This window comes from Mus caroli, unplaced genomic scaffold, assembly GCF_978045245.1.
Source record: "Mus caroli unplaced genomic scaffold, Mus_caroli_1 scaffold_13, whole genome shotgun sequence".
NCBI lineage: Eukaryota > Metazoa > Chordata > Mammalia > Rodentia > Muridae > Mus > Mus caroli.
In genome coordinates, this window is record NW_028227268.1 from 56,847,177 (window position 1) to 56,873,927 (window position 26,751).

At 42.1% G+C, this 26,751-nt stretch overlaps 1 protein-coding gene across 1 annotated transcript in view; it reads left to right on the top strand.

Moving 5' to 3' along the window:
- Dnah9 (dynein axonemal heavy chain 9) overlaps nucleotides 1-26,751 on the top strand; it is a 352,309-nt gene that overhangs the window by 33,209 nt on the left and 292,349 nt on the right. The window contains exons 7-14 of the mRNA XM_021178488.2: nucleotides 9,605-9,772; nucleotides 12,652-12,768; nucleotides 16,645-16,795; nucleotides 18,165-18,279; nucleotides 21,595-21,663; nucleotides 23,771-23,897; nucleotides 24,524-24,779; nucleotides 25,842-26,083. Of these exons, the coding sequence (XP_021034147.1) occupies nucleotides 9,605-9,772; nucleotides 12,652-12,768; nucleotides 16,645-16,795; nucleotides 18,165-18,279; nucleotides 21,595-21,663; nucleotides 23,771-23,897; nucleotides 24,524-24,779; nucleotides 25,842-26,083 (1,245 nt within the window). The remainder of the gene's footprint in view (nucleotides 1-9,604; nucleotides 9,773-12,651; nucleotides 12,769-16,644; nucleotides 16,796-18,164; nucleotides 18,280-21,594; nucleotides 21,664-23,770; nucleotides 23,898-24,523; nucleotides 24,780-25,841; nucleotides 26,084-26,751) is intronic.

Consider the following 26,751-nt stretch of genomic DNA (forward strand, 5'->3'; position numbering starts at 1 on the left):
TTCATCTTTTCCAATTTGTATCCCTTTGATCTCCTTTTGTTGTCGAATTGCTCTGGCTAGGACTTCAAGTACAATGTTGAATAGGTATGGAGAAAGTGGACAGCCTTGTCTAGTCCCTGATTTTAGAGGGATTGCTTCAAGCTTCTCACCATTTACTTTGATGTTGGCTACTGGTTTGCTGTAGATTGCTTTTATCATGTTTAGGTATGGGCCTTGAATTCCTGATCTTTCCAAGACTTTTATCATGAATGGGTGTTGGATCTTGTCAAATGCTTTTTCCGCATCTAAGGAGATGACCATGTGGTTTTTGTCTTTGAGTTTGTTTATATACTGGATTACGTTGATGGATTTCCGTATATTGAACCATCCCTGCATCCCTGGGATGAAACCTACTTGGTCAGGATGGATGATTGTTTTGATGTGTTCTTGGATTCGGTTAGCAAGAACTTTATTGAGGATTTTTGCATCAATATTCATAAGGGATATCGGTCTGAAGTTTTCTATCTTTGTTGGGTCTTTTTGTGGTTTAGGTATCAGAGTAATTGTGGCTTCATAGAATGAGTTGGGTAGAGTACCTTCTGTTTCTATTTTGTGGAATAGTTTGTGAAGAACTGGGATTAGATCTTCTTTGAAGGTCTGATAGAACTCTGCACTAAACCCATCTGGTCCTGGGCTTTTTTTAGTTGGGAGACTATTAATGACTGCTTCTATTTCTTTGGGGGATATAGGGATGTTTAGATCATTAACCTGATCTTGATTCAACTTTGGTACCTGGTATCTGTCTAGGAACTTGTCCATTTCATCCAGGTTCTCCAGTTTTGTTGAGTATAGCCTTTGGTAGAAGGATCTGATGGTGTTTTGGATGTCTTCAGGATCTGTTGTTATGTCTCCTTTTTCATTTCTGATTTTGTTAATTAGGATGCTTTCCCTGTGCCCTCTAGTGAGTCTGGCTAAGGGTTTATCTATCTTGTTGATTTTCTCAAAGAACCAGCTCCTTGATTGGTTGATTCTTTGAATAGTTTTTCTTGTTTCCACTTGGTTGATTTCACCCCTGAGTTTGATTATTTCCTGCCGTCTACTCCTCTTGGGTGAATTTGCTTCCTTTTGTTCTAGTGCTTTTAGGTGTGTTGTCAAGCTGCTAATGTGTGCTCTCTCTAGTTTCCTTTTGGAGGCACTCAGAGCTATGAGTTTTCCTCTTAAAAATGCTTTCATTGCGTCCCATAAGTTTGGGTATGTTGTGGCTTCATTTTCATTGAACTCTAAAAAGTCCTTAATTTCTTTCTTTATTCCTTCCTTGACCAAGGTATCATTGAGAAGAGTGTTGTTCAGTTTCCACGTGAAGGTTGGCTTTCTATTATTTATTTTGTTATTGAAGATCAGCCTTAGTCCATGGTGATCTGATAGGATGCATGGGACAATTTCAATATTTTTATATCTGTTGAGGCCTGTTTTGTGACCAATTATGTGGTCAATTTTGGAGAAGGTACCATGAGGTGCTGAGAAGAAGGTATATCCTTTTGTTTTAGGATAGAATGTTCTGTAGATATCTGCCAGATCCATTTGATTCATAATTTCTCTTAGTTTCACTGTGTCCCTGTTTAGTTTCTGTTTCCATGATCTGTCCATTGGTGAAAGTGGTGTGTTGAAGTCTCCCACTATTATTGTATGAGGTGCAATGTGTGTTTTGAGATTTACTAAAGTTTCTTTAATGAATGTGGCTGCCTTTGTATTTGGAGCATAGATATTCAGGATTGATAGTTCCTCTTGGAGGATTTTACCTTTGATGAGTATGAAGTGTCCCTCCCTGTCTTTTTTAATGACTTTGGGTTGGAAGTCAATCTTATCAGATATTAGAATGGCTACTCCAGCTTGTTTCTTCATGCCATTTGCTTGGAGAATTGTTTTCCAGCCTTTCATTCTGAGGTAGTGTCTATCCTTTTCTCTGAGATGAGTTTCCTGTAAGCAGCAAAATGTTGGGTCTTGTTTGTGTAGCCAGTTTGTTAGTCTATGTCTTTTTATCGGGGAGTTGAGTCCATTGATATTAAGAGATATTAAGGAAAAGAAATTGGTGTTTCCTGTTATTTTTGATGTTAAAGTTGGCATTTTGTTCTTGTGGCTGTCTTCTTTTAGGTTTGTTGAGGGATTACCTTCTTGTTGTTTCTAGGGCGTGGTTCCTGTCCTTGTATTGGTTTTTTTCTGTTATTATCCTTTGAAGGGCTGGATTCGTGGAGAGATAATGTGTGAATTTGGTTTTGTCATGGAATACTTTGGTTTCTCCATCTATGTTAATTGAGAGTTTGGCTGGGTATAGTAGCCTGGGCTGGAATTTGTGTTCTTTTAGTGTCTGTATAACATCTGTCCAGGATCTTCTGGCTTTCATAGTCTCTGGTGAAAAATCTGGTGTAATTCTGATAGGCTTGCCTTTATATGTTACTTGGCCTTTTTCTCTTGCTGCTTTTAGTATTCTATCTTTATTTAGAGCATTTGTTGCTCTGATTATTATGTGTCGGGAGGTATTTCTTTTCTGATCCAGTCTATTTGGAGTTCTGTAGGCTTCTTGTATGTTCATGGGCATCTCTTTCTTTAGATTTGGGAAGTTTTCTTCAATAATTTTGTTGAAGATGTTTGCTGGTCCTTTGAGTTGAAAATCTTCATTCTCATCCACTCCTATTATCCGTAGGTTTGGTCTTCTCATTATGTCCTGTATTTCTTGGATGTTTTGAGTTAGGATCTTTTTGCATTTTCCATTTTCCTTGATTGTTGTGCTGATGTTCTCTATGGAATCTTCTGCACCTGAGATTCTCTCTTCCATCTCTTGTATTCTGTTGCTGATGCTCGTATCTATGGTTCCAGATTTCTTTCCTAGGGTTTCTATCTCCAGTGTTGCCTCATTTTGGGTTTTCTTTATTGTGTCTACTTCCCTTTTTAGGTCTAGTATGGTTTTGTTCATTTCCATCATCTGTTTGGATGTGTTTTCCTGTTTTTCTGTAAGGACTTCTACCTGTTTGATTATGTTATCATGTTTTTCTTTAAGGATTTGTAACTCTTTAGCAGTGTTCTCCTGCAATTCTTTAAGGGATTTTTGTGCTTCCTCTTTATTGTCTTCTTCCTTTTTAGCAGTGTTCTCCTGCATTTCTTTAAGTGTGTTATTAACGTCCTTCTTGAAGTCCTCTATCATCATCAGGAGATATGCTTTTAAATCCGTGTCTAGCTTTTCCGGTGTGTTGGGGTGCCCTGGACTGGGTGAAGTGGGGGTGCTGGGTTCTGATGATGGTGAGTGGTCTTGGTTTCTGTTAGTAAGATTATTACGTTTACCTTTCGCCATCTGGTAATCTCTGGGGTTAGTTGTTATCGTTGTCACTATTTAAAGATTGGAGCAGAAGCTGTGTTCCACTCACCAGCAGTCTCTAAATCCTGCGGCGGGGGTCGTGGGTAGCTGACGGTACCCCAGTGCTGGTCCAGCCAGAAGAGGCCTGTGGTCCTACTCAGGCCGTTTTTCTGCTTCCCTAACTAATGCAGTCTCAGGTCCCGCGCAATTGGATTGGAGCAGAAGCTGTGCTCCACTCACTGGAAGTCTTAAGATCCTGTGGCGGGTGTTGTGGGCAGTTGGCGAGTGTCAGCAGACCCTGCGCCCCAGCTGCTCAGGTGCTTTTCTGACCGGAAGAGGGTTGTGGCCCTATGTAGGCCGGATTTCTCTCTCCCCAACCAGAGCAGTCTCAGGTCCCGCGTGATTGGACTGGAGCAGAAGCTGTGTTCCACTCACCAGCAGTCCCAAAATCCTGCGGCGGGGGTCGTGGGTAGCTGGCGGGTGTCAGGCAACCCTGCGCTCCCGCTACCCTGGCGCTGATCCGGCCGGGTGAGGCCTGTGGCCCTACTCAGGCCAGTTTCTGCTTCCCTAACTAATGCAGTCTCAGGTCCCGCGCAATTGGACTGGAGCAGAAGCTGTGTTCCACTCACCAGCAGTCCCAAAATCCTGCGGCGGGGGTCGTGGGTAGCTGGCGGGTGTCAGGCAACCCTGCGCTCCCGCTACCCCGGCGCTGATCCAGCCGGATGAGGCCTGTGGTCCTACTCAGGCCGGTTTCTGCTTCCCTAACTAATGCAGTCTCAGGTCCCGCGCAATTGGATTGGAGCAGAAGCTGTGCTCCACTCACCAGAAGTCTTAAGATCCTGTGGTGGGTGTTGTGGGCAGTTGGCGAGTGTCAGCAGACCCTGCGCCCCAGCTGCTCAGGTGCTTTTCTGACCGGAAGAGGGTTGTGTGGCCCTTTTTTAAAAAATCATTTTATTCATTTACATTTCAAATGATATCCCCCTTTATGGTTAACACTCCACAAACTCCCCATCCCATCCCCCTTCTATCCCCTCCCCTTTTCCTCTATAAGAGTGCTCCTCCACCCACTCACACACTCCCTCTAGCATCCCCCTACACTGGGCATCACACCTCCACAGAACCAAGAGCCTCATTTCCCACTTATGTCAGATAGGGCCATCCTCTGCTACATATGTATCTGGAGCCATGACTCCCTCCATGTATATTCTTTGGTTGGTGGTTTAGTCTCTGGGAGTTCTGGGTGGTCCAGTTAGTTGATATTGTTCTTTTATGGGGTTGCCCCTTCAGATTCTTCAGTCCTTCCCCTAGCTCATCCACTGGGGTCCCCAGGCTCAGTCCAATGGTTGGCTGTGAATATCTGAATCTGTATTTGTCAGGTACTGATAGAACCTCTCAGGGAATAGCCATACCAGGTTCCTGTCAGCAAGCGCTTTATGCCATCAGCAATAGTGTGGGGTTTTGGTGTTTTAAGACAAAGAAAGAACTTTAGAGAAAGTCACAAACTAAACTTTCTCTGAAAATACAGTAATTAACTACCACTCTGATTCCATGATCTAGATTATCAATAGAATGCCCCCCCAACAACCTAGGAACATGCATCAAGGCTTCTTGAGGAATAAGAAAGTAAAATGAAATTATCATCTCATTTTCTGCTATAACCAAATATATCAAGATGCATCTGTCTTCTTAAAATGGCTAGAGAGGATTTCTCAACAAATTGAAATCGACATCCACACAATTGTGAAGAATGACTACTGGGGAAATATTCCAAGGCACAAATATTTTCCTCCTGTAAAATGAAGCAGCTAGTAAGAGATATGAATTACCATGGAGTCATTTTCATTTTCATAGAATCCGTTTGTTTTCTTCTAAACATATAAAGTTGAACAGTGTTGTTTCTTTGAGTCAAAATCTCTCTATGTAGCCCAGGCTGGCCTAGAAATCATGGTTCTCCTATCTCAGCCTCTCTAGTAGTAGGGTTGTACATGTGTTAGGATTCCCAGCCAGTATCTTATGATTATTTGAATTGTGCACGTTTAGTGATCATGTGTCGTGTGTCTATAGCATGGTGGTCAAACCAGAGTAGTTAGCATGTCCGTAAACATGTAAGCACTGGAAATGTTATGGAGTACACTGTGATATTTCAATGCTTTATGCAATACATGTTATCAAGTTAGGGTGATTACCATTTCATGTTCCCATTACTCTGTGGAGCCTTTGAGTTCTTCCTTTCTTTTTTTTCTTTCAATTTTTTATTAGATATTTTCTTCATTTACATTTCAAATGCTATCCTGAAAGTCCCCTATACCCTCCCCCTGCCCTGTTCCCCTACTCACCCACTCCCACTTCTTGGCCCTGGTATTCCCCTGTACTGGGGCATATAAAGTTTGCAAGACCAAGGGGCCTCTCTTCCCAATGATGGCCAACTAGGCCATCTTCTGCTACATATGCAGCTAGAGACACGAGCTCTGGGGGTACTGGTTAGTTCATATTGTTGTTCCACCTATAGGGTTACAGACCCCTTAAGCTCTTTGTGTACTCTCTCTAGCTCCTCCACTGGGGGCCCTGTGTAGCATCAAATAGATGACTGTGAGCATCCACTTCTGTATTTGCCAGGCACTGACATAGCCTCACAAGAGACAGCTATATCAGGGTCATGTCAGCAAAATCATGCTGGCATATGCCATAGTGTGCGTTTGGTGGCTGATTATGGGATGGATCCCCAGGTGGGGTAGTCTCTGGATGGTCCATCATTTTGTCTTAGCTCCAAACTTTGTCTCTGTAACTCCTTCCATGGGTATTATGTTCCAACTGGTAATAAGGACACATGCTCCACCATGTTCATAGCAGCCTCATTTATAATAGCCAGAAGCTGGAAAGAACCCAGATGTCCCTCAACAGAGGAATGGATACAGAAAATGTGGTACATTTACACAATGGCGTACTACTCAGCTATTAAAAACAATGAATTTATGAAATTCTTGGGCAAATGGATGTATCTGGAGGATATCATCCTGAGTGAGGCAACCCAATCACAAAAGAAGTCACTTGATATATACTCACTGATAAGTGGATATTAGCCCAGACACTTAGAATACCCAAGATACAATTTGCAAAACACAAGAAAATCAAGAAGAAGGAAGACCAACATGTGGATACTTCATTCCTCCTTAGAGTTCCTCCTTTCTATTCTTTATCAGATGTTATGATGAACTGCCAGTCTCCACCATTATGTGAGAGTACTAGACCTTACTCCCATCTGATTGTGTTTGTGTCCCAATTATCAGCCTCCACCCCCACCCTTGCCATGACCTTCTTTATCTCTAGGAGTCACCAGTGCACTGTTGGGTTGCATTGTTTTAAGCATCCACATGTGACAGAACATGACTTATTTGTCTTCCTGCATCTGACTTATTTCACCTCATATATGCCCTACAGTTCTATATACTTTGGCACATATACTAGCGTGTGACTATTTATTTATAATGAATTTCGCTTATTCACCAGCTGATGGACATGAAGGTCATTCCATATTTCACCAATTATGAATAGTTCAGCAACAAATATGGGCAATGCTGGTGCCTCTTTAATATGCTGAAATCGTTTCCTTCAGATACTTATGTGGAAGGGAACGGGTTGGGGTTGTTCTATGGTAGATCCATCTCCAGTTGATCGGTTGACCCTCCATACTGTTCTCTCTTGTTGGCTTATTAAACTCTTTACATTTGTTAGCTTGTGTCTTTTAGAATCCAGCCATCCTAACTGTGGTTAGCTATCTCATTGTGATTTTAAGTTAAGTTTCCTTAACAGCTGGTAAAGTTAAACGTTTTTTTATGAATTTGAAAGCCTCATGATTTTCTTTATTTATAAACAAAATGTAAATACAAACTTTTAATGAATAATGATCACACAAACTACCCCACCCTCACAACCACCACAGACCAAGAAAAAAACATTGTCAACACACAGATGCCTTTTTGTGTTCTTCCATGATTCAGACCCTCTCCTCTCATTCAGGTAAATGTGTTTGGCTGGCTTCATGGATTTGGGTTGTATATGCTACCTCCACTCATTTAGAGATTACACCAATAAAACAATTACAGTGTGAACATTCACTTATCAAAAGCTGCACAGAGTATGACTATCTTCCTAATGTGTTCTGGGCTGACAGGTGGATTCTTTCAGCACACAAAAGATATCATTTTTAATTCTACTGCATCATGTGTAACCTCTTTAGCCAACACTGAGTCTAACCCTCACTTCATTTTTCATACAATTTCTTTTTTTCAGAAGTGTCTAATTCATGTTCTTTATCCAATTTATAATTGGATTATTTCACGTTTAGTTACCAAGTTCCTTATATACTCTGGTATTAATTTTCCATCGGGGAATCACATGTAAATACTTTGTGGGTCCACAGCTGACTCCTTGCTGTGTCTCCTCACTCTGTAGATTGCTTCCTTTGCTGTGCAGAAGCCCTGCAGTCTCTTCTGTTACTCTCTGCTACTGATCTGTTCTCACTTCTGTGTCCTCTGCCTTGGAGGTTTTGTCCAAAAAGCCATGGCCTATACTGATGCCTTGAAGTGTTTTTGTGTTTTCTTTTAGCATTTTCATTCCCTCCTTCTTTTCTTCCTTCCTTCTCAGCCTTTCTCCACTTTTCTAATACTGAAGATAAAACTGGAGGCTTCACTCTGCTAGAGAGGTGTGCTCTCTCTATAACATAAATCCTAATATTTTAGAGTAGTGATTCACACACGCGCGCGCACAGACACACACACACACACACACACACACACACACACACACACACACACACGCATGGAAGCAAGAGCTCTGATCCTGATGATTCTGTCTCTTTCTTGCTGCTGTCTCTGCCCTCCCTGCTTTTTCTGTTGATTATGCCTCAGCGTGGCTGAATGAACAGACTTCTGAGTGGTTACCAGAGGCTGTGTGGGTGACTTCCTGGCAGTCTAAGGAGTTTGTGGCTCCTCCTCACTGCTGTGTCACTGTCACTCCTTTTGGACTTGGTGTCAGTAGTGGCAGTGACCACTGGCCATGGGATGTTCTGGAATAGAGACAGGACCTGATGTCTCACAGATCAGGTATTTACTTTTACCATTCCAACTTCTTGATGTCAGAGGGTCTTCTCAGGCTCCTTATAAACTGTTTCCAAAATAACAGTTATAACATTTCTCTCTCTCTCTCTCTCTCTCTCTCTCTCTCTCTCTCTCTCTCTCTCTCTGTGTGTGTGTGTGTGTGGTGTATGTGTTTGTGTGTGTGGGAATGTGTATGTGTAACATGTATATAGACTGAGAGCTCTGACAGCAAACACATCTTGGATCTTAGTTTGGAGGTTTTGTGATTTTTAGGTGTGTCTTCACAAGGGATGAATTCAGTCTTCCCCATTCAGCATACTCAGAAGACATCCCTACTATTAGACATGACATGGCTTCCATAGGCTTGGGAGGGACTCCACCCCAAGGTTTTGGGGCTGTCTCATCCATCTGCCACTTAATTCTGAGCACAGCTGGGATGTGGTGTGTCAATGATAACAGTAACACATATGGTGTCCTGGAAACCACTTCAGTCCTATGCCTACACCAGTTCAAGCTAGTTTCCACCACAGTGTCAAGTGTTACCACTACCCTGCACCAGATGAAGAAACCCAGGAAAGAGATGGTAAGTATTTACCTTCTGTCACTGAGATGGCAATGTGGTTTGGTGTGCCAAGAAAAGTTACACGTGTGTTGGGATGGGGGTCTTATATGATAGAGAGGGTTACAAGAAGGCCAGAGCCACCTTCTGAACTGGTTATCTGGGCTGTTTCGGGGTAACTCTTTACCTCTATAGTCTCACACATGAGGCCTTGAATTCACTATTACAAACAGCCTGGCCTTGATCCTCCTGCCTCCGTCTCCTCAGTGCCTGAAGTACAGGCATCACCACGTCTAGCTTGACATTGACACTTTGAATAAAAATCCACATAAAACATACAAGTTATGATGATCTTTTGTAATTTGTAGTAGAACAGAGATGCTGAAGCATACATTTCATGATTTATTTCTTTATTCTGGCTTGTGTGAATCCACTGTGTTTTGTTCCTTCAGTTTGTTATGGAGTTTAACCAACCCATTCTAGCAATAAGGCTAAGAACCTAACCAGACATTACACTTTCCTAAGGAGCCATCACACCTATAATTTCAGTCTCCTCCATCTGGAGGGGAGGGGGGGTGGTAGTGATGACTCCTTCAATGATTCTGTGAACTGTCCTGATAGGATCTTCTGAAGACAGCCTTGGATCTCAACAATCTGGAAAAGCTTGAGTTCAGTGGCCTCAGAGGAAACTCCCTGAGTCAGAAAGTCCAACGCATGCATGAGGAATTTGAGGAGATGTACAAGGTCTTCTTGGACTGCTCCTATGACTGTTTGGACCCCAAGGGCACGGTAGGATTTGGAGTGGCTAAATCACAAATCTGGATCCTTCTTCAGCTGCCTCTAGCTGCAGCCCCCAAACATTTAATAGCTTTGTTGTTTTTCTTAAGAAGCCCATATGGCTCTGTGGTCCTAGTGGCTCTGCTATTTTTTATTGTTGTCAGGAGAAATTGTTGTTCCTGTGTCATTAGAAAGATCCTAATTATTCTATATGCAGGTAGATAAATCAGAAAGGACCCAGCCATTGACTGTTCTAAACTAATGCTATCTATGGTTATTGGCAAAGGAAGTAGTGGCTACTTTAAAGTTTCAAAGGTTTAAACTGAGCAAAGTAGACTATTTGCAAAGGTACAAATACTTTGTGATCTCACTTAAAGCTGGGATCTAAGATAGTCAAATTGTCAGGTATGCAGAGCTAACTAGAATAGACCTTACCAATGGACGAGTGAGAGGGAAATGGGAGGAGTTGGTCAATAAGAACAAAGTGTTCTTGATGCGGGGTGAGTGGTTTCTACAAGTGTAATGTACAATATGGTAATCATAGTTAATAACACTATATTGTGCATCTGAAGTCTGTTGATGGGATAGTTCTCTCTCTCTCTCTCTCTCTCGCTCACTTGCTCACTTGCTTGCTCTCGCTCACACACACATACACACACACACAACTCTCAGTTATATGAGGTGATAAGTTATCATAGATTTTAAATAAAAACTCATGTTAAGCCTACCACTCATGGTAAGTCCATTGTGTTGATCATTCCACAGTGTTGTACAGGTATCAAAACATCACTGTAAAGCTTAAACACATGGTTTTACCAATTATATTCAATAAGGCTGCAAATAAACTCCAGCTTCAAGCACAGACTGCCAAACAGAAACCAAGTATATTGGTAGAATTTTATTGGTGGTTCAGGATTAGATAGAGGAAGATCATTTAAGATAAGCAAAGATAAGGGAGAACTTTCTAAAGACGGGGCACAGAGTCCAGGCTTCACCTATGGTCCCCCAAATTCAAGTACCAGAGGAAAAGAAAGAACTTGATATGATGGGGAAAGGGAATAGGATTCTCCGCCCCCCCCCCAAAAAAAGGGCAGGATTACATAAGAAGAAGTTATAATCTAGGAGGAAAAGCAGAAATTAGGGCAGGAGTTCATTATTAGCACATTCAGCCTCTAGGGATCATTATTGGCCAGATCCAGGGGGACAGGACTTAATCAAAAGTCCATTAGCTGGAAGTATAAAAGAAAGAAGAAGATAGATTACAAAAGAGAATATATATGTATATTTATAAATAATATGTATATTACATATGATGGGTTTACAACTGTATAAAATCTCATATATCCTATTTATTTTATATATATTTATATTCACATATATAATATATACATATATTATATACACACACATATATACATTGATATATTCCATATATATGTGTGTATACACACATGAAATACATATATGAAAGCATGTCATAATACCACAATGCCAATGTAGCTTTTAAAAAGTATAAATGTTCTATATTTTCCTACTTTTCTTTGTTTTTTTTTTTTAAAGATACAAACATGGGGGCTGAAGTGATGGTTGTTGCATAAAACCTGAGTTCAGTTCCCAGTGCCCACACTGGGCAGTTCACCACCTCTTGGAACTTCCATTCCAAGATCTGAGACCTTCTTCTGGCCTTTGCATGTGCCTGCATTCACATGCACACCACACAGACAGATTCTCACACATAAATAAAAAGAACTAAATCTCTAAAATATAAAGTAAGATCACGCATTACTCCTGTAAAACAACAATAATAATAAATAGTATTTGTATAAATTAGAGCATTGAGCCATCAAAGTTTTCTTGAAATCTGCTACATCCTAAGAGGTGAGGCATGCTTAGGTTTGCCAGATAAAGAACAATAATTAAGAGACACTTGTATTTTCTAAAATATAATTGTTTGTCTGCAGCTCAGATTTAACTGTGTACCCTGTGTTTTTATTTGCTAAATTAAGAAACTTAAGAACAATGGCTAATTGCCGTCTTAGTCAATTAAGGTGTATTTGGAAGGAATCGTGTGTATTATTTTAATTAGTTTGCTTTCCTCCTAAAGACTACATTAATTTGGAGACTCTGGAAAAGAGCTGCATTTTGAATTGGGGGAGGAAGAGAAGATGTTGACCCTGGGGCTGCTGCTGCTTCAATAATCTGTAGGGTAATATGAGCTGACACTGCAGAATAGAAAGGGGTTCAGAAATGGAGAGAAGGGGGCACAGCAAGTAAGGTTGGTGAATGCCAGCTTTATGTTTCATTCAACTGTACCATTGTGGCCAGAGCATCATGCTCCCAGGGTGTTCTAGTTAGGCTTTGTCAACTTGACAAACATACCTAGACATTCATTCCTAGGAAGAAGAAAACTCAGTTGAAGAATTGCCTCTATTACACTGGCCTCTGAACAGGTCTCTGGGGGCATTTTCTTGATTGGGTGGTGCAGGAGGGCCCAGCCCACTGTGGGCACTACCAGCCCTAAGCAAGAAGGTCTTGTCTGTATTATACAGCTAAGCAAGCCAAAAAACCAAGCCAATACACTGCTTTCCTTCATGGCTTCTCGCTCAGTCTCTGCCTCCAGGTTTCTGCTTAAAGTTCCTGCTCCAATTTCCTTTAATGATGGACTGTCGTGTGGATGTGTAAATCAAATAAACCCTCTCTTCCCCAACTTGGTTTTGTTCAGTGTTTTATCACAGCAACAAAGGAGCAAACTAGGACATGCAGTGACGTTTAGAGAATTAAATAAATCTTTGGTATAACTGATTTCAGCACAAAGGTTAGCAGTCAAGGCTCTGCTGAGATTGGGTTGCAGAAAAGCAGGGTTTTCTTACGTACATACGATGTCTCCTCAGGAATTTGAAAATGATGTCTGTGAGTTTAACAAAAGAGTGGAAGATCTTGACCGGAGATTGGGGACTATCTTAATTCAAGCTTTTGATGATGCACCTGATGTGGAACATGCCTTTAAGGTTAGTGCAAACGGAGCAGAAGTCTCACCCATGTGTCCTCATCTTGCATCAGAGGATAGTAAGTGTGCCCTTCTAATTCCTTCCTGCAAACATCCCCTCCCGAGGGGAGGGGCAATGAGCATATATAATTGTGCTTCTCAGGCAGATCATTTATGCTTTCTTAAAAGTTTTTTAAATGCCTTGAAAATGTCGGTGCTCCTTTTAAATTCCATGGAGGGTCACCATTAAGAGTAAAAAGGTGCAGTTTGGTGACTGTCTTGAAGCCACAGCTCAGAAGTATTAAGGCTGCTTAACTACTAAGGCAAGGGTGACTTAGCCTTGGCACAGCTTCTATAAAGAAGGGGTTTACAGGATTCAGGCACTGGCAGGTGGAATGACTCTGGTCCTGGTCCTTTTTGCCCTATATCAGGTGGTAAGAAGAGTAGAGAGATGGTTTAGGATGGTGAGAGCATAAGTGGCTACACAATCAGGATGCTGATGTAAGATGTGAGATTCAGTAGGGTGGGAGAGGTCTCCAATGAACTGTGTAGAGGCCTGATGCCTTCAGGACTTGGTTTAAGAGACAGTCAAAGGGAGAGGGGGCATTTTGGTTCAGAAGAGAAGAGATGTTTTCATCAATGTTGTTCAAAATGTACTTTATTAAGAAGTTAAGTTTCTAGTTATTAAAAATGTCCAAACAGAGACTAAATGATTTATAGGACAATTGTCAAAGAGGCATAAACTTTGGTTGGGCAAATCTATGCTTTTCTTGAATATTAAATAACCCAAGTGCGCCATATTCCATTTACTGTCCTGTGTGTGTGTGTGGGAGGGGGTTATTTAATAAGTATTTGTTATTTAGTGACTCACTCACCAAGACTCCAGCAATCCTTCTTTATACATCATGAGTGGTTTACGGCTGTCCATAGAATAAACCTATATACCATTAACTGACATGACTCAGCACCAGATGCGAAGTGAGGCTATAACTTTACCCATGTGTAGAGACTGCTCTCTTCAATCTCGGGATTTCTCTGCCCCTGCTATTCCAAGGCTGTTCATGTGACACACTGTGCTTGTCCCTTACTCTGCCTATGACACTGTTGCATGTGTCTAGAGGTACATGTGCTTTATGTCTAGGCATGCCTTCAGAATTTCTTCTACAGGGAAGTTGTTTAGGGCCTTTCTGACATTCTTTGGATCCTCCCATAATGAACATCTATATTTATCCAAGGATAAATATAGATCTTATCTTATCTTATCTTATCTACAGGTTTTTAGATTGTTCAGTTCTTGAAAACATGGAGTAAGGATTCTAGACAAAAGAGCAATGAACCCTTCATAGCCTTGGCCCTGGTCCCAAACATCTCTGTTTGCGGCCAGACTCTCAAAGTGTTTTCATAAAAGCATACCCCTTATCGAGCCCTAACTCTTCTTAACAGCTCTTGGAAACTGCTAGGGAAACCACAGCCAGCCAGTCCTTCCTGCCCAATCTATGTCTCTCTTTTGGTCATCTCACAAATAGAAAAATTAACACCTTCCCCTCTTCTTCACTCAGTGCAAATGTTCCAGTGAATATAAATGAATACAAATAAGTAATTGGTAGGATTTGGGGAGCTGGCCAGAGAGATCACTTAACTCCCGCTACCACTCCATAATCATCTAACATGATATGTAGCTGGGAAGTCATGGTCAGGGGATGTGAAAGTCCAAGTCCTCAAGTCAGTGCTGCAAGAGGGCCACAGTGATTTATCAGCAACCTTGTCTGCATATTCTTAACAGGAGGCTCGAGTCCCTAACAGCAGAGAATGCACAGAACACAGTTGCTCTCTTATGCAGTCGTCAAAGGGGAGCGGCTTTCTCAGGCTGAAGATAGCTCAGTTAGAAAAATATTTATTTTGCAGACACCGGGACCTGAGTTCAGTTCCCAGAGATCAAATTTTAAAAAAGAAATCAGACTTGCTTTCACAGTGCTGAAAATATAGTCAAGTGAATATCTGTAGCTGGCCAACCTGGCCTACTTGTTGAGTTCTAAGCCAATGAGAGATCTTGTTTAAAATAACAATGGTAGATGGTACTTGGGGGAATGACACTTGAGTTGGTCCTCTGGCCTGTATACACACACACACACACACACACACACACACACACACACACACACACGATCTACTGCTTTCTGTTCTGTACCTGCTTATAGAGAAAAAGCTGCCCCTGCAGACTTCCTTAGGAAAGGGCCAGCACCTTTATATAGGCTCAAAGTGTACCTGGAGTCATTGGGGAGAGACTTCAAGATATCTGTCCACAGAGACAGCTGATGTAGGATCTGCCTCACCCCCATTGCATCGTCTCTGTGCTCAGCTATTACCCATGGCATGGCTTGGAAACCCAGGACTTTTTAGAACAGCCTGAGATTCTGAACAAAGCTAACCAGATCCTGACATTTGCCCTTTCTCCCCTTCTGTAGGACTTAAAGGCTAGTACTAAAAAGTAATGAGGGAATGGCTTGGTGGAAAATGAGCTGGTAACATTTTGGGGTCTTGGACACAAGGGCCAATTTTGCTCCAGTGTTAGGACTTGTGGATATGAACTTAACATTGTATCTCTACTTCACTTTCATTGACTTAAAGCAAGACATGGCAGCTTTTATTTTCTGCAAAGACTCAAGAGAATAAATATTTTCAACTGTGAGCATATATTTTCTTAGTTACCCCATTCTGTTTCTCTTTCTTTCTTTCTTTCTTTCTTTCTTTCTTTCTTTCTTTCTTTCTTTCTTTCTTTCTTTCTTTCTTTCTTTCTCTCTCTCTCTCTCTCTCTCTCTCTCTCTCTCTCTCTCTCTCTCTCTCTCTCTCTTTCTTTCAAAAAGCTCATTTGAAAAGTGTCCCATGAAGCAAAGCCATGCACCAAGTTTGGCTGTGCACTGCTGTCTGAGTGAACCTCTGACTTGAAGTATGAAGTAGAAATGAGAAAGTATAACTCAATGGTTCTCCACCTGTGGGCCCCAATCCCTTGGCAACAAGCCTCTATTTCCAAAAATATTTACATTACAACAAATCACAGTAGCAAAATTGCAACTATGAAGTAGCAATGAAAATGATTTTATAGTTGGGATCACCACATGAGAAGCTGTATTAAAGGGTCATAGGACTAGGAAGGTTGCCAACCACAGTTTTAATTGGATTAGGGTTTAAGAAGACTAGCACATATACCAATACAGCTGAATTCCTATGTGGCTTAGCCTTAGGCAGCATCACAGTTGAAAAATCCGATCTAGGTATCATTAAACCATTTCTATTTTCTGTTGATTTAGGAGACACCTGGCCCTGGTTTTACTGTACAGAAAAATACCTCAAATTGCCATGTCTGACTGATATAGCAGCTGATTCCTGAAACTTTCTTCTTCTGTCTCTTTCCATCACCACCTCTCTCCTGTGTCCTATCTTCTGTGTGTAGTTCAGTATACCTTGCTGGTGTCGTTGGTTTTCCTTTAATTTAGATCCTTGCAACAGAAGAACATGTGATAGATACCCGGCAGGAAAAAAGAAAGGCTAGGTGTAGTGAAACAGAGGGGTAGCAATCCTAGAACTGAGGATGTTAAGGCAGGAGGATTATGAGTCCCAGGCCAAGCCTGATCCACACAGTGAGAACTTCTTTAAAAAAAAAAAAAAAAAAAAAACACTACACCTACCCTTCCCCCAAACAACTAAGAAACCAAGAAAGGAGAAGAGGAAGGTTCCAGATATCCACATGCTGGTGGGACAGCTACAGTTCCACCATAAAATATGTGTATCCCTCATGTACTCAGACATAAGAAGGAGGAGAAGAGATCAAACAGGATGCAGAATTTTTGCTGTCTTGGAAAGGTAAAGTGCCTATCCTTATCATCTTCCCTCTCTACAGCTACTGGACATCACAGGAACCCTCATCAAAAGACCCCTGGTAGCACAAGATGTATCACAAAAATACCTGGCCCTCATCCGAATGTTCAGCACAGAACTGGATGCTGTGAGGGTCATCTACAGTCAGCACATCCAGAAGGAAGCAGAGCATGGTAGGGTGGTTGCCAGGGGGATGGACAGGGTGTTGTTCTGTTACTGGGATGGGTAATAGGCACTCACTCATCTTGTATTCAACTGTTCACACATGGATCTATAATGTCCTCTGAGAGCCACCAGCATAGTTCATTTGGTGGAAATTCCAGATCATCTTGGGTGATTGTAGAGTTCACTGAACTGTGCATTTCATTTCCCAGTGTGGGAGGCTGAGATTGCCAGGGTGACCTAGACCAGTGAAATCTTGACCACCAGGGGTCAGCTGTGGCTTTGGCATGATGGGTGAGTTGATGGATCTGTGGCCACACTAGTTAATTGTCATCATAACTCAGTGTACATTTTACAAGCCCAAAAAAGAACTTCCCTGTCCCTTGCACTGCCATAGCCACTATGCCTCTGGAGGGAGAAACTAGTAGGAAGCTGATAAGGGACAGTTGGCATCCCTTGGCATCATTTGGCATCTGTGTGTGGCTCAGCACCATCTCCTCCATCCACCCAGCCTTGGAGCTGTTTGCCACAGACCTTTGGTGGCCATTCTTTGTATCTTTGGTAGAGTCTGGCTCTCATGCTGAAACCAATCACCTCTAATGTTGATTCTTTGACCTTTCACCCAGACCCCCCACACATGCCATGCGTATAGTGAGAAACATGCCAGAAACAAACTCATGTTCCACTTTCAAATGTGTAAGATAGAGTGTACAGCTAATAAAATCTGGAGCTGTCACATCTCTGCAATAGAGCTCATGATGAGGTAAAGGGACTGTCCCCTCTCAGCTCCAACTGAGAATTAGAAATGCCAGTAGAGAGTGGACAATTTTAATTTTACCAGAGAAGCTGAATGGTTTTGATTGTAGATGAAATCTCACCTTTGCTAAATTGTGTTAACTGTTTATACAGAAGTAAATTCAGTATGTGGACTAAGATCATAATATGCAGGCTGCTGAGATAATTCATTATTCACGTGGCTTGTCCATTTATAACCTGACGGAATTCTCGAAGAAACCTTTGGCTGTTATTAAGCAAGGGAGATGCCACCCCAGTTTTTTTAAATGAGAAAAGTGAGTCCCAGAGAGATGAAATTATCTGTTTAAGACTGCTGCCTCGACCCTCAATGCTCATGTAAAACTCTCTTGAGGTGTCCTAAAAAATAATTATGACCAGCCACTAGACCAATTCAATCAGGAGGACTGGGCGAAGCACCCGTGTTCTCTGAGCTGTTGTATTCTCCCAAAGGTCTCTTTAGCAGAGCATTTGACTTCTGTCTGGAAATAGATACAGCAATGTGGGGTTAACTAGAGAAGGCTCTCCTGGGGTGGAGGGAGCTGGGGGCTCCACCCCTTGCCTCAGGATAGTTGTTCATGTCTCCAGGGTTCTCTCCCGTGCACAAGAACATGCCCACTATGGCTGGCGGCATCCGCTGGGCACAGGAGCTGAGGCAGCGCGTCAAGGGTCCCTTTGGCAACTTCAAAAACATACCACATCTGTGAGTATCTGATTCTTGAGAGGCACCTAAGACATACACACACACACACACACACACACACACACACACACACACACACACGATCTGCCCATTGTTTTATGTTGTAGGCTCTGTCACCCCAGTCATGGGTCCTTTGGGATTAACTTAAGCTTAGCCCCATAGATGATTTCCAGAGAACAACTAATCAGGGGCCTCACATTCTATGGAGGCCTCAACATTACTTCTTGGGAAAAGAATTCTTCACATCCCTGAGGCAGTTGGGAAATAATGACTGCTTCCCAAATGTGCTGTGAAGATTGTGTTAGAAATGCAGCTTCTTGGCCTCCCCAGTCAAGTCTGAATCTGTGCTGGGACTCTGTGTCTCTGACTTGGTGACTGACAGTAGCCAGGTTAGGGAAATATGAGCCTGCTTCGTGACTCGTCCTAGAAGCTGAGCGTCTTAGAAGACTCTCGGCTGCTAGCAGTGCATGAAAGGAAACATTGGGTTAGGATGCTTCCTGCCTGGGGGCAGGCAACCTTCCTCTGATCCCTCTTTGTAGGATCCCTCGATCCTGTTCAAAGCACTTGGCATTGGCGAGTACAACAAAGGCAAAGGATTTGGAAGCTGACTGTTGGCATTACAGCTTTCCTTAGAGTCAGGAATGTCCACAGAGACCCTGGGCTCAGGTAGCAAGATTAAATGTCTTTCAAGATGTGAGACAGAGGCGAATGTAGGGTTCAGTCACTACCTCACTTCTGGGTCATGAGTCAGACATGAAGTCTCCACATGAGCAGTTGAGATTGGAGTGGAGCTGATCTCTTCTCTGTTCTGGGTAAGCTTTCCACATTGCATATGGAGAAACCAGGGAGAAAGAAGGGAAGTGAGTCCCATCCCCCTGTCCCAGAGACAGCCAAGAAATAACTGAGAGAGCTTCCAGTCACACTTCCTTTCAATACTTCCTAGACATAGAGAATTTGACCAGGAGTAGGGCTGAGGACCCACACCTCACAGACATGCCCCGTGTAAAGCAGTAAGGACCCTTGGTGGGGAGGTTAGATGACCCTTTTACAGGAATTGCATATCAGTTATCCTATGTAGCAGATATCCTGCATATCAGATATTTACATTATGATTCATAACAACAACACAATTACAATAATGAAGTAGGAAAAGTGAAAATATTTTTATGGTTTGGGGTATGTGGGGATCACCACAACAGGAGGACCTATATTAAAGGGTCACAGCATTAGGAAGATAGAGAGTCACTGCCTTAGAGCCAAATACAGAAGACATGCAAGAAGGAGTCAAGGTTGCTTCCAGGCATAGAAACTGCATGGCTGTCATAGGTCTGGTTCTTAAGAAGCAGAGACAGGAAAGGATGCCCTTGGTAGCTAAAGGACAGAAGGAATAGGGCTGGCTGAGTAGTGGGTAGGGATGAGCTGCTGGTTGGTAGTATCAAAGGCTTCAGTGCATCCAGCTCCTAAGAAGCACCCAGGAATGGAGTCCCCACCTCAGCTAATTTTTATCCCTGGGGTTTCCACCATAAAGAACATCACTATATGCTAGATGGCTCTCGGTCCAATGCCTTCAGGTGGTTCTGTTGACACCAGTGCACAGGCATGTACACATGCAAAACACTCATGCACATAAAATTAAAAACATAATAAAAAGAGAATGCAAAAAATATATATAGAGAATGCTGTAGTTTTCTAGCAAAAAGTGAAATGAGAGCATCATTGCATTGCACAGGCATGTACACATGCAAAACACTCATGCACATAAAATTAAAAACATAATAAAAAGAGAATGCAAAAAAAAGAGAGAGAGAGAATGCTGTAGCTTTCTAGCAAAAAGTGAAATGAGAGCATCATTGCATTGCGTCTGAGGACCCCTCAGACCCACTAGGCAGCGTAGCCTGACACTTCGTGAAGTAAACTGTGTGCATCTTTGCCTCAGGCTCTCCAGATCCGAGTCTGAGACTTGTGAGGCCATTGTGAGGTCTATAGAAATCCTGCAGGATGTGAGGGAAATCGGGAATATGAGGTACAAGCCACCTGCCTGGTCCGGAGCACTCTGAGATACTGCTCCCATTCAGCACCAAAGGGAACAAAGAAATACAGTGCTTTCTCTGCAGGAGTGAGGAGGGTTCTGCGGAAGGCTCTAGGGATCATATGAAGAGACCTGTGCTGGCATATGGAGAAGATGAACGTTAAGGATTTAGCAATAAGCTGCCTTATTTTGCTAGCAGGACAAAGAACGGACTCCATGCAGTTAGTGTGAAGGTATTTGAAAATTAAAGAGACTTCGCCAGTTTTTTCCCAGGAACTGGGCATTTATTTACTATAGCAGCCAGTGTCAAAAGCGGTGGGAAACACTGTGGCTAAGAGTATTGCAGGGTAGACTCTGTTCTCTTCTGTGGTCCTCAGCCTAGTCAGCATCCAGGCAGGAGCCTCTGGCATGCATGTGAGAGAAAACGGTGTTTGTGGATGCTTTCTGCATACAGGTGTGTGTGTGTGTGTGTGTGTGTGTGTGTGTGTGTGTGTGTACATTTTAGAAGGAGAGAGGTGGGTCAGGCCTCAAACATTGTCATGGAATAGCAATGTTTCTGAATAAGTGTCCTCCTAGATAGATTTTAGAAACCCTTTGTTTGTACCTATCTAGGGAAAGGGAATCTCTGCCTGTCTCTATCTATCTATCTATCTATCTATCTATCTATCTATCTATCTACCTGTCTATCTACCTACCTACTGATCATCATGTATCTATTACCTATATATTATTATATGAAGCATTGTGATAAGCACATATACATACAGGTAATGTTTTAAGGATGTTTTTCTTCATACACAGAAAACAACATCACCTAGAATTTTTCTTTCCTCCCTCAACTTTCTTTTTATTCATGTTTTGTGAAAATTCATCTACCTGGTGTATATATGACCAGCTTAGCCAGGACAGCAGTTGGTGGAAACACAGCAACAGACATCACACTGTCCCTGCCATTTGGGGTTCTGCAGGAATTTTAGAAAGTGTGGCTGCCCCCTAGTGGCCTGTGGAAGATGTTCAGGGAGGAGAATGCAATCTCTTTCAAGGCCTTTTGAAAACTAGCCCAAAAAGCTGTTCCATCTCCAGTCTCTTTCTCTTTTGATAGTGTTGTTTTATTTCTTGAGCTGCACAAGATCCCTGTATTTGTCCCAGGGAGGCCTGGGACCATGATCCTGCCTCAGGACCCCAATTATCAGTAACTTCTCTGTAGCCTGTAGCCTGATAGATGGTAATATTTTGGCCTTTTCTAATTGTATATCTTTTTCTCCCCTTTTCTTGTGAATTGATAGGTACTTGCAATCTGCTGAAGGAAAGCGAATGATACAAAAATACGAAGACTTGCTCTCCCTGCTAAAAGAGTAAGCAGCTTCTAGGATTGCATCTTCCTTCAGATTACTCCACCCCCAAGTCTCCCTCACCCCCACATTCCCACACCCCCTCACCGCTACACCCCAACATCCATGCCTTTTGCTGTTCATAGGGCATATTTCACATCAGCTATGAAATCTCATTGTGTTGTGTATGGTATAGCCCCGCTACTTGTGAGTACAGTATTACAGGGCCTTGAGAACAAGTCTCTGGGAGAATGTGGCTGTATTCAGGACACAAATATGTTCCTAGTGTCATTTTCCTAGGTCTATGAACCTTGTGGGATGGAGTGGTGTTCTGAGAAGCCTAGAATTGGCAGTTGCTGCTTAGTAAACAGAAAGCAATAGTTTATACTGCAAGGAGCAAACTTAGTTCCAAAATATGTTCTTCATCCTTTTAGAGAGAAAGCATAAGAAAAATGGTATTTTCACATGGGCTCATAATTGTGTCTTCTCTGGAGACCAGTGAATCTTTTAGAGGTTCTGGGTCTACAGCTACCTCTTCTAATATGGCTCTGCCTTTTTCTTTTGCTGTTGCTCTTTCTCCTGGCTCTAGAGAGTAAGGTATAGGCATAAAAGCTCAAATTCTGATACTGCTTGTCATTGGGTTAGACAAGTGGACTCCTGGGCTCCTCTACCTGCCAGGGATCCACACATCTACCCTTTACCCTGTAAATATCTTAAATGTATTTACCCTTTCATATCTTCATCACTGGATTCTTCTAAAAAAACAAACAAACAAACAAACAAACAAACAAACAAAAACAAAACCTACATCTGCTCCAGACTGAGCTGTAGCTAGCAGCTTCCTGACAGCCCTCCTTATTTGTATCCCTTGATGCACACACTAGCCAAATTCAATGATGTCACTATAGCCTCATTTGAAAACCTCTCAGGGGTCCCCATTGTTCCCAGGTTCTTGCTTCCTTCCAGTCTACAATGTACCATTCACCCTTTATTCCCAGTTCAGTCAGGCTGTTTCCAACTTCCACACCTCTCCATGGCTTCCAATGGGATTGATCACACCACCTCTGCTCAGCCAGGAGACTGAGTCAAGTTTTGCTCCATCATCTCTCCCACGAGGCTTTCTTTGATCACCTTATCCCTGCCATCTGATGCCTGACACCCAAGGCAACTCTCTAACACTGATTTTTGCTGTACTGTGTTATACTCGTCTTCCTGCGCCCCCCTTCCGCATTAGCTGGGTTTATCATGAGTTATTAATTCATGAATTTATTCTCCCAGCACAGCACATGGCATGTACCCAGTCAATGTGCAATGACTGAATAATGAATTCCACCAGCTACTCAAAGGTTAGTGTGAGTGCAGTTGTTTATCAATATCTTTTTCTGTATGTCCCTGGAGGTAAGACAAAGCTTCCATTCCCACCACCAAAGATCATTGAAATCTTTCTATTCTTCTCTGATTGCAGTGGCACCACCTGTAAAAGAATGTATATTATTAGAAATGTATGCAGTAAGTTAATACAGTGACTGTTTTTCTTTATCCTGGCTAGCTTTCCAATAACAACACAGAGAGACCAAGATTTATTTGCAAATTAAAAGCACAATAACTAGGCATTATTCTATCCTCTAATACAGTCTGGCTACCTCTCAGCCCAAATCACTGAGATACTTGCACTTGTGTATTGGTCTGGCTCTCTGGGCTAATGTTGCTTTGGACCCCTTCCTTGTGGTGACTCCTCTCTTCCTTCCTCTCTCTCCTCCTCTGGCTGGCAGAAGTCCTGGCATATGTTTTCTATTGCCTAATTATTGGCTTTTCCAGCTTTTATTGACAAGGCATAGAATAAATGGAGAGCATTGTTTCCACAAATATGAGACAGGAGATTCTTAACAAACCAGATAATGGGATAGAGAAATTAGACTTGGAATAATATATAAAGGTAAGTTTTACACTGCACACAATAACATTATGCCTACAACCACCTTCAAAGATCAGTGGGCCCCTAAAAGAGCTAGCACATCCCAGCTGGATCAGACACTAGCTGTTTCTCCAGATTATTTCATTACAGAGTAGGGCAAGGAGCGAGGGGTTCACAGTCTGTTTATGAGGTGGCTGTTGTCTCTGGTTGTTGCAGGTATGAGAGAAGACTTTATGAGGACTGGTGTCAGACGGTATCTGAAAAGTCACAGTCCAATCTTTCCCTACCACTTTTGCATCGTGACCCCAACACAAAGCAGCTCTCTGTCAACTTTAACCCACAGGTCAGCTGGGTGATAGTAACTACCCCTGGGGTCCCAGAAACAGTCACTTCACTCCACTGACTTCAAGGGTCTAGAGATTTTTAAAAATAATTTCAAATACGACTTGAAAGAACTTATTATACTCCGTACTCTCTTGTAGGGGGATGAATCTCAGGTTGCACTACTTTCTTATGATATTCATGTTCATGATTTCTCTAGGCTTGACCAATGTATTTGAATTTGCACAGTAGGGAATCAAACCTGAGTTGCATAATGAGAGGAACACTTCCTCAGAAAGACATTGCTAAACAACTTTGCCATGGTACAACATCATAAGGTGTGTGCATGCAAGCGCTAACGTCTATGATGTTACTAGATAATTTGAACTTTCGGGGCAGAGGCTCCTTTCTCAGTATCCCTTCCTCTTGGTCTTCCATTTTATACTTCTGACCATTAGGCTTCCCTCCAAGTTATCTTCTCTCTTCTGAACCTTCTGCCCTGATGCTGCATGGAAGGAACAAGGAAACAGAGGTTAGCAAGAGGCTCAAGGTCTTTAGGCCCCCAAGATTCTAAGGGTCCTTCATGGACACAGCCACTTTCTTGTTGATCTACTTGCAGATGCTACTCATGCTTGCCTCTTTGCTCAGCTGATTTCAGTGTTGAAAGAAATGAACTATCTTCAGCCCAGTGAGGTGAAAACCATCCCCGAGACCGCAGCAGCCATGTTCTCCTCCAGGGAATTCTATCGTCAGCTTGTGGCCAACTTGGAGTTGATGGCAAATTGGTACAACAAGGTTATAAAAATTCTGCTGGAGGTGGAATTTCCACTAGTGGAGGAAGAACTGCAAAATATTGATCTCCGCCTGAGAGCTGCAGAGGAGACTCTGAGCTGGAAAACAGAAGGTAAGAAAGAACAATCTGTAGTCAGAAAGGAATATGGGCACTGAAAGACCCAGTGAAGTTAAAAGACACCCCCGCCCCCATTATCCACCTGGACCCTGATCTGAGTCGCAAACACAAAACCAACCTCTTCTCAGATATATACCCAAGCTGGGAAACACAGACAGTCCATCTTCGTCCTTCTTCTCTCCAGATGTAAGTTGTCAATATAGAAACTTCTATAACCCGTACCACAAGGGACTTGGAGGTTCTATATGTCCCCATGTTCTCCTGCATATGCCAGGCACTTTATAAATGAAAACTCTAATTGCCACCATTGCTGTTTAGGTTATTAAACTACCATATGAACACAGAAAAGAAGAAAACAGCACATTTACTGCTCTGGCGTCTTCCAGTTAAATCCAGTAATCTTTAGTTATTGCTGATTGTGAGCTTGTGAGGGACTCTCGGGACAAGATGGGACATGTGGTATATTACCATCAAAGAGTTCGAGTGTGTGGAAGGGCAGAAGGATATGTATAACCCAAATCATGTAAGATTGGCTATGTTTTTTAAAAATCCATCATAAAGTTTAAAATGAAGTGTAAATAATGATGCAGTAGGGAAAACAATGAACACTAGTGTCCTTAGAAAATTAAGAGCTTAAAATGAAGATCATAATCAACTCATCAAAGTCCCAGAAGATTCCATTAAATGTGTTAGGACTTTACCCAGTATATGTAAGAGGATAGCATTTTTAGCATACAACACATTGCAAGTTACTATAAACAAAATGTGAGTAATCAAAAAATATTAAATTGATCTGATATTTCCTAACAATTGAAATTCCTATGTGCTTAGTAGCTAAGTATTTCCTTGTTTATCATCCTATATAATTGGAATTATGGGAGGGGCTGACTTTTTAATATGACCGGAAAGGAGTACTTTGCCGATAAAGAAGTAGTCTATACAGAAAAGTCTCCTAAAGCCTGTAGGCAAAAGATCCTGTCATTCATAGCACACAGTCCTTCAGCTTTGCCACCGCCATATGCCATTTTAGTTAATTCTATTTCTTTTGGGGAGCAGGCATTTGGGATTATGTTATGCAAATAACCAATAGCATCCATGACCTGGAACAAAGAATTCAGAAGACAAAAGACAATGTGGAAGAGATTCAAAACATCATGAAAACATGGGTGTCTCCAATATTCAAGAGAAAAGATGGGAAAAAAGAATGCCCCCTTTCTCTGGATGATCAGCAGGATCACGTGGAAAAATACTACAGTCTCATCCAGGAATCTGGCCTTAAGATTCACGCTCTTGTCCAGGTAACAACTGACCGCTTAGACACTGTATCAAGAAGGGTATTTGAATATTAAAAGGGAATCTGTGCATTAGAATAATCAATAGTTGCTGAATCTTCTGTGGGCAAGAATAAAACTCTAGACTAATAGTAAAATAACTAAAGCTAATAGATAATAGGACCCCCAAATCAAGGAGCCAGTACTAACACTGTCAAATTAACCCATCTCACACCCAACTCCTCAAACTAGAAGGAGAAAGCAAAACAAAATCCCAAATCACCCACTACACTAACCACCCACCGCTGCCCATACAGCCTGGTGTGGCTCTACTACATTATCCTTATGATCTACCACTCAAGAGCCCAGACAGATGAGAGAGTGCCACGGCATCCCTGACTTTGATCAAAAGAAAGAAATCACAGTGCCACAGTTATACAGCAGAGGTTTTTTTTACTGTACTGTGGTCAGGGAAGTCCCATATCCCACAATCAACAACTGAAGCTTCACTGTGAACAGTGGGAAAGATAAATGAACACCATCTCCAACACTATTGAAAAGGCCATGGACTCATGCCAGCACTCAGGAATAAATCACCATTCTATACAAGTGTGGTTTGAAGGACAATTAAGATGCCCCATCATAAATATTAATGATGACCAATTACATGAAGAAGTTCCTAAATTTTGCCTTTG